This window comes from Limulus polyphemus, unplaced genomic scaffold (genome assembly GCF_000517525.1).
Source record: "Limulus polyphemus unplaced genomic scaffold, Limulus_polyphemus-2.1.2 Scaffold449, whole genome shotgun sequence".
Taxonomy (NCBI): Eukaryota; Metazoa; Arthropoda; class Merostomata; order Xiphosura; family Limulidae; genus Limulus; species Limulus polyphemus.
Genome location: NW_013666059.1, coordinates 71,594 through 80,166, shown reverse-complemented (window position 1 = coordinate 80,166; position 8,573 = coordinate 71,594). Strand labels below are relative to the sequence as shown.

Sequence of the window (8,573 nt, the reverse complement as noted above, 5' to 3'; positions counted from 1 at the left end):
ACTTCAACAACACGTCTCTCTCTGACTGCAGTTCAATTACTCATTACCTACACACACTGTCCCGTCACGTTGTGACCATCTTATATATATACCAGACTACCACTAATCTAGTAATCTCCAGATAATTCCCGAAGGTTCGAGAGAAGGAGTGGCGTAATACTAGTCACGTGACCTCGCTGACGCGACAATATACTCAATAGCCCTGTGGAGAAACAAAGAGTTAACTCAAGTGGTGTAGAGAGTGCTGTAATTTAGCAAAAAACGCATCACGATCAATATACAACACTTACAAATTATATAAGTATTTTGAAACAAATAGTAAATATATCCAAAAGGTTAATTTCTTTATTCCATAAACACGCCAGTCCGAGGAGGAAACACGAGGAGTAGTTTACATGTTATAGTTTAGGCTTAGCGAAAGGGTGTCAGACACCAAAGGTTTTGAAAATCAGTTAAACAAATGTAAACATATAATATATCAGATATAATAAAAAGCAAACTGTATCACGTGTTAAAGTAGTGTTGTGTTTTACTGAAAGCTTCGATATTAATATCATAGAAACATTGATATATTTCAAACAATAGTTCATTTGAAATTAATAGATAAGTTAGGTGAAGTATAATTTGTCCGTTATTAACGCATTAAATATTTTATCAAGCACTACTCCTTACTAAATTATGGAGTACGTTATAATAAATGTAAAATATCAACCATTACTCCTTACTAAATTATTTAGTACGTTATAATCAATGTAAAATATCAACCATTACTCCTTACTAAATTATTGAGGATGTTATAATCAATGTAAAATATCAACCATTACTCCTTAGTAAATTATTGAGTACGTTATACAACTGGTTTCTTTTTGTGCTGTGTCCGCCTAGTTTGGAATCGAACCCTAGATTTTAGTGTCATAAGTCTGTAAACTGGCCACTGACCCACCGAGAGACTTATAAAATTGTATACTAATAGGATACAATATTCTTAGAAATGGAACTATTTATAACATTTTATATGTTTCATACTACATCAAATGATTAATTCCAATATTGACCCCCAGGTGGCTAGGCAGTAAGTCTGATGGCTTATATAACGCTAAAAATCTGGTTTCGATACTTGTGGTGGGCAGAACACATAAAGCCCATTGTGTAGCTTCACGCTTAAACAGGAACAAGGATCCATCGGATTTTCATTTTCGTTCTTCTAAACTATTTTTGCACGAATGTGCTTGTGAGTCCATGACATTTTTGGTTACAGGGTTCCTAATAAGTTAGTGGTCAAACATAAAATTGTATGCAGAAATATTATGAAGACTGCAATTAATCTCATTAATTACCACTAGTACCACCTTCGTATTTTACAGAAAATAATCAACAACTTTACACAATGTTTACACTTGTGTTGAGTTTTGCAACAAGTAAAAATATTAAAATCACATAATTTCACAAATCATGTGGACCCAGTTGATACCGAGTAGTATAAAAACAAGTCGGTTATTTGAGGGTTAAAAGTTATATTAATTCTTTCGTGAATAAGACTGAACTTTGAAAATAGGTGAAATAAGAGTGTGTGAATACATTAAATAGCATTTTTTTCAGGTTAATATAACTAGCAGAAACACCACGGCTATTTATGCTAGTAATTACTAGTCGTAGTATTCATATCTCATTGAAAAAAAAAAAAAGGAGAAAATGTGAACATTTTCTAAAAATGATTTTTCTGGGAAGTACTGTGCGGGAAAAGTGTTCAGATTGTGCTGATATAAACTGTAATGTTTGTTTAAGAACTCCATTGTTAGTACTATATTTTCAAATTACATCAATGAAAATATAATCAAACCCTCACGTACAGTCCTAGTGAAAATCGTGTTCTTGTTGTGAGGAGAACACTTTTATTTAAAATTATATTCTGTGAGACAGAAATGGTTGTTGCACATACCGTAGTTATTTTTCTAAATGTCTAATCTTGAATACCCAAAGTGTGAATTTTTTAAAGGATTTGTGTTTGTAGTACTATTCAACAGATGGCGCTACATTAGTAAATATGTCGGAAAAGTTTTATCTGTGACGTCGTCGTGTCTTCTGAACTTTGCGGGATGACGACAATTAGGGCCTAATTTTGAAACTATATACTAGAGGGAAGACAAGCAATCAGCAGTAGCAACTGCCGGTTCTTAGGATATAATCTAATTGAATAGTGAGGTTTTACCGTCACTCGTATAACGTACGTACGTACGGCCACAAAGTGTGAAGCGGGATCTTGCAGCATGAGAAGGTGAACCACAGACCTTTGAATTCACAGTTCGTCACATTAAGATCTAGGCTACGCCCGGTCCGACTTGAATTAATGCTGTAATATTACTTTCAAATGGTCTACCAGGTGGGACAGCGGTAAGTTTATGAGCTTACGGACTCACAACGATAAAATCCGGGGTTTGACTTCCCGTGATGGACACAACAGATAGTTAGTGCGGCTTTTCTTTAAAACAAACTAACAAACATAATTTATGTAGTGTTCCTCAAGATTAAATGTCATTATCTTTGTGCAAAGCAAAACAAAGAGTTACCAGCACACACTTTGTCTACAGCGTTGGATTGGTCTTTGGGGCTTGGCATGATCAGGTGGTTAGGGTGCTCAACTCACAATCTGCGGGTCACGGGTTCGAATCCCCATCTCACCAAACAAGCTCACCCTTTACACTCGTCACACCAAAGATAAAACGAAAGCCATCATCAAGTAAAAGTACACAAAACATAAACACACAGTCACGAGAAATAAGAAACTTAAAACACTCACAGCCACCCCAAAACTCCATCATCATAGAAAGTGGCTCAAGAGCCTCAAATGGCAGAGGAAGTCAAACGTTGTAAACCTAACGTACAAATTTCCGCAATAAAACGTCTTGGTAAAGGCGAAGTATTAGTAAAAGGGACAAAGCTGATTGATTTAAACAGTCTCCTTAAACAGTAACCCCAGGATGCCTTTCAACCTGGACACACTCTACATATTCACCTGGAAACAAGCCAAAGGAAACAAGGCGTGCATTAAAGTATTGGCATTGAATAAACAGAAGAACTTACACAGAACAACATTAAACATACCAAAGTAAATCGCATTATTTCCAAGAAAACAGAAACATACACAAACATGATTAAAGAATACACAGATGAAACACAGGATGTTCAAAATTTAATATCAAATGGAATTACTCTTTGACATACCCCCAAGTGGCACAGCGGTATGTCTGCGGACTTACAATGCTAGAAACCGGGTTTCGATACCCGTGGTGGGCAGAGCACAGATAGCCCTTGTGCATCTTTGTGCACAATTAAACAAGCAAACAAACAAACTCTTTGACATTAAAGATTTGTAGTAGAGCAGTTAAAAACATCTGCTGTTGTCGTTACACAGTGTGTTAATTGTCAACGGTATGAAAATGTGGCAGCAGCTTTCAAATCGCTCTATTGATGTGTGGGATGTGGTGGAGTACATCACAACTCAACATGTCCTAGAGAATGCGACAAACCATACTGTTGCAACTATAAGCAACAGCACATAGCCAATTACAAAGGATGTCAAAACACGAATATATAGTATACAAAATAACAAACTCAACACAGAAACAAACATACAACAGTCAGAACAACCAGGCCCCCCAGTGGCACAGCGCTATGTCTGCGGACTTACAACGCTAGAAACAGATTGTGTAGCTTTGTGCTTAACTTCAAAGAAACAGAACAATCAATACAGTTACTACCCGCACCAACCACACAATCAATATCCACATACACATATGCAGCAGCCAAGTAAAGAAATGAGCTACTCAAACAAACAAAGGAACACAGCCACAAGAGAAAGAAATCACAAAAATACAAACGAACGCAAAACCGGATACAAATAACTCGCATATATCTAAAACACTAGTTAACTTGCATACAAATAGAGAAAACAATCCCGTCATAGAAGCTGTGACAGTAATTTATTAGTGAATATCAAAAGCCTCAAAAACACCAAGACATTACAGAACTTCTGCTCATCATAGCTAAAAAAACATTTCACAACAATTCATGAACACAGTTATAGCTTAAAATATAAAACAAATCTACCCAGGATTATTCAAACAATTAACAGTCCACCTAATACTAAATGTTACACTTCACCTAGATTTTGGATTTTGGGTATCTATGTGAAATATGCGTTTGATACCTTAACCTGGTGGCAAACTATCTGTGGACTATAAGGTAATCAAATTAAGTGAAGTGGCGAATAGCACTAAATGTTATAAGTACAACATTCATGGACATGGTCACAAAGAGGGAAGTTAAAATCGGTGTTCAGATGTTAGTGTTTTTGTTCTGACTTGTTGAATGCTCACATAGCATTTGTAAATAAAATGGAAATAGCAAAGGAGGGAGGAAGAGGTCGAATTGTATCTCCCCTCCCAGGTCGAGAAAATATCGACCAAATACCAATCCAGACCAGACAGGCACATTCTCTTTAAAACGTTCTTACAAAGCGTTTTTCTTATTAATTTTGTTTTGTTTATGATTATTTGTTTCAGGAATATTTTGAATAAATAGAATCTTGCTGATAATGCAATAAAGCGAACAATATCAGTTTTTTAAAAAGGTTAACATTCAGACAATTCACATTTAGTACTAAAACACAAAGCTTCTTTTAACCTTCTCAAAAGTTGGATTTGTTGGTATTGTTCGAAAGGCCTCTTGGGCAGTCACTTGTGAGAGACAAAAGATAGATCTGAAATGCTGTTTTCACACACTTTTCACTTTGAATCTGTAAGGGATGAATTAAGAGAAATGTTAAAAAAAACACAAAAAACATTTACAGTTAACGTGATTTTGTATCACAAATTTTGTGCCTGTTGATATGTTTTTGTACAAACTACAATACTGCGAGGATCATTGTTGAAATATTCTAGAAGCTAAGGAATAAAGAGGAATCATTATTTATTTGTTTTAATGCAAGATAAAATAATACCACCGAGTTCATTGTTGAAACGTTATGGCAGAAGCTAATAAATCAAGAGGAATCGGTGTTTACATGTTTTATTACAAGCAACAATACTGTTTGGATAATTGATGACATTTTATAATAGAAGCTAATGAACCAAGATGAATCATTACTGATATGTTTTAATACAAGCTACAATACAGCGAGAATCATTGTTAACATGATTTAATACAAGATAAAATACTACAGGACTCACGTTCAATTAAGACCAATGGGATTATTCACTGACATGCTAAAACAACAAATATAAGAATCCCAGGTTAACATTGGATCCTTATAAGTTAATAGAAGCCTTGCCACCAGTAAGATCAGTTAAAATAAGCTACAGCAACAGAAGAGTTATTAACCATGTTGTAAAACTATAGTTAATTTCAGTAACGTCATTTTAGTAATGGAAATGCATGCTCCAATACAAGTGAAACTTTTAGTGTTAATCGTTAAATAACAAACAACTGTGCAGGCTTAATATAAAACGTATTTCCGGATTAATATGTTACAATAAATATTCCAGCACCAAACCCTGTGTCCAATGATAGAAATCTCTCATAGCACCCAGCACACACATGCTGTCACTCTCCCTCAGGAGCTGGTGTCAGGCACCGTGTGACCACTCCGGCTCAAGAGCGATTGTTAGGTTTAGTTAGAGCATTAAAATGGTAAAATGTTTCGTCATGAGGTTATTAAGACACACGAATATGGCATTAAAACACTTAATAAAATACATTTTACAATTATACAGTGTATTTAAAACTTACATATTTTCAAAAAGCTTATTATTTACATTAATGTACAAACAAGTCAAAGTTGTTAATACTATTTTCATACTTTTGTGCTGAAACTAAAGTGGAAGGAATATATAAGTATTGTGTGTATGGTACCTAGTTTTGTCCTTGCTGCTTAAATAAAAGGATGTTGAGTTGCGTGTTTTCTCTCTGTAATATATGCGTATTCAATATATTACTAATGTAGGCAATCTCAGATAATTAGTGCTGCGTATATTTTATTTACTTAAGACTGACTCACAAAAATGGAAATTAGGTTTTGAATATGAGATCTTTATCGTCACGCATCTCACAAATTTTGGCAGGGCTCCGGCGCTATAAAATTTAGCACTTACCATTATCCTCTGCTGTATATCAAGCCTCAATAACTTCTCAGCTCCAACAGCTCTTCTAGCACCAGTACCAGTAGTTGTTATCACTGGTTTCAGGTTTTTCTGGAAACCATCTTACAGTAAATTAATTAATTAACAGGTACTTCTCGTGTAGAACTGGAGACCAAATGACTGGGTTTTGTTTACTGTTTAACACGAAGCCGCATAATGGGCTATCTGTGCTGCGCCCCCGCGGATATCGAAACTCCATTTTTAGCTTTATAAGTTATCAGAGTTATCGCTGAGCCACCGAAGGGAAATAATATTGGTACAAGAAAATTTCAAGATATTTGAATTAACCTAAAGTAGGGATTGTAATAAAATACTTTAATCACAAAGACACAGAGCTTTTCTCTTACACTCTGAGAGTTTGATTATGAAATATACTTAATTTCGGGTGTAAACTAAGTATAAATAACATATTTTTACATACATATTTTTAGTTTTTGAAGTGTTAGAACTGAACTTCAAGTTCAGGTGCCTTTAGCGGTGCTCCGGCAACATTTTACCCATCGTAGAGGGGTTAAGATAACTTAACTCTTTCAACAACTCTCCCAATGTCAGGTTTGTTTTAAGACATACAATAAAAAAGACAAGTTTTAATATTTCATTATTACCTGAAACTCGAAGCTGGTGAACTTTGGGAAGTTTGAAAGGGAATACCCTTTCTTCATGGTGGTGGAAAACTCCAAACTCACATGTGACTAAAGTGCTCGAGAGGGTGACGCATGTGTGCCAGTGACAGTGAATGAATTACATAGCAAAATATTTATTTTTGGGACAAAGATAATCTATCCTCTAGCAATAAGCAAATCAAATTGTTATTAAATTTAGTTAAAGGTTTTAAGATGAAAATAAATATAATGTGGAGACAGAGAAACTGTAGCGCAATGTCCATCGTGGGAATCAAATGGCAAATCTTAGCCTTATAAGTCGTCAAACTTTCCGTTGAGCCACTGTTGATTAAATTATTTTTTCTGTTGTAATATACTTTTTCCAGTTCATTAAAATTCGCTCCAAGTAGTTATTATTGTTTGTAATTTAGCACAAAGCTACACAAAGGGCTATCTGTGCTCTGCCCACCACGGTTATTTCGCTTGTACGTGTATTAAAAAACTGCTAAAAGTGGGCAAATACAATATATTTTCCAGTTTTAACTTACTGTTGACGGCAATGTTACATATTTAGTATTTTCCAGTTTTAACTTATTGTTGACGACAATGTTACATATTTAGTATTTTCCAGTTTTAACTTATTGTTGACGACAATGTTACATATCTAGTTTTGGAAAAAAAAAAACTTAGGTGGTTTTAAAAAAATACTTCCATACAAAACCCTTGTCTTTTACACAACTTTTAATTATATATATACATATATATTTAAAGCTTCAAAATTATTTGTAATCATTAGAAAATAAACCAAGTTGATCATTGTTTAGTTCAATGGTCAACAACCTCAGTTACTGCTACATCTCCGATGTTGTGAACCAATGTTCAGAACATCTCAGATTCAGGATAACAGACGAACTGAAATCAAAATAAAAAATTATAAAACAAGCAGAACTTCCAAACACATCACACGAGTGTCCTCCCGACGATCTCGTGGCGTCTTGATACTTCTAGCTAACTACACTTATTACAATCTTTTAGATTACTGAACATCTATGACAATACATTTAAATTTCTGACAAAGAAGATAAACAACATTTAGCATAATCTCCAGACATTATATTAAAGATGTTCCAAGGAATTCACACCTAACTTTATGAATATTAGTGGGAATCAACCACAAAAAACACACGAATTAGCGTAAAATATTCACGTTCCACTGCAGGGTTAAATGCAGTGTTTCCTCCTAGCTGCGTGACCGCAGAACAACCAATCAAATGCCGCGCACTTCATTATTCCAGCCGCGCACATCCTCAGTAATGGTGAGGAGTCTCAACACGTTGACGGCCTTAATGACCCTGGCAGTCGATAGGCCGAAATCTCAAGTAACCAACTGGTAGCATTGCAAAGCGGTCTAGTGATCCAATAGGGTCGATGGTCTAAAAATACCACCACCCCCCTAATAAAAAAAACTGGACACCCGCACATTGCCTCGATGCTGGTGCACATGAAAAAAATCATTCCGCCTTGGTTAAAAGGCCCCTTCATGTTTCACAGAGGCCCCAGGGGATCAAACTCCTCCATTATCTCCAATTGTACCTACAGGTACCTCCTACACACTTTAACCTACATCCAGTTACATGAAAATCATATGATACAGTGGAACCTGTAGCTAACTGCATGGATATCAGCTGATACAGTGGAACCTGTAGCTAACTGTATGAAAATCATATGATACAGTGGAACCTGTAGCTAACTGTATGAAATCATGTTACACAGT

At 35.3% G+C, this 8,573-nt stretch overlaps 1 protein-coding gene across 1 annotated transcript in view; it reads right to left on the bottom strand.

The window, feature by feature from the left end:
* Positions 1-4,865: 4,865 nt before the first annotated feature.
* Positions 4,866-8,573, bottom strand: part of LOC106458344 (calcitonin gene-related peptide type 1 receptor-like) — a 71,083-nt gene continuing 67,375 nt past the window's right edge. Inside the window, exons 8-9 of the mRNA XM_013917851.1 lie at positions 6,150-6,248; positions 4,866-4,943 (exon numbers count right to left, since the gene is read on the bottom strand). Coding sequence (XP_013773305.1) covers positions 4,866-4,943; positions 6,150-6,248 — 177 coding nt within the window. The remainder of the gene's footprint in view (positions 4,944-6,149; positions 6,249-8,573) is intronic.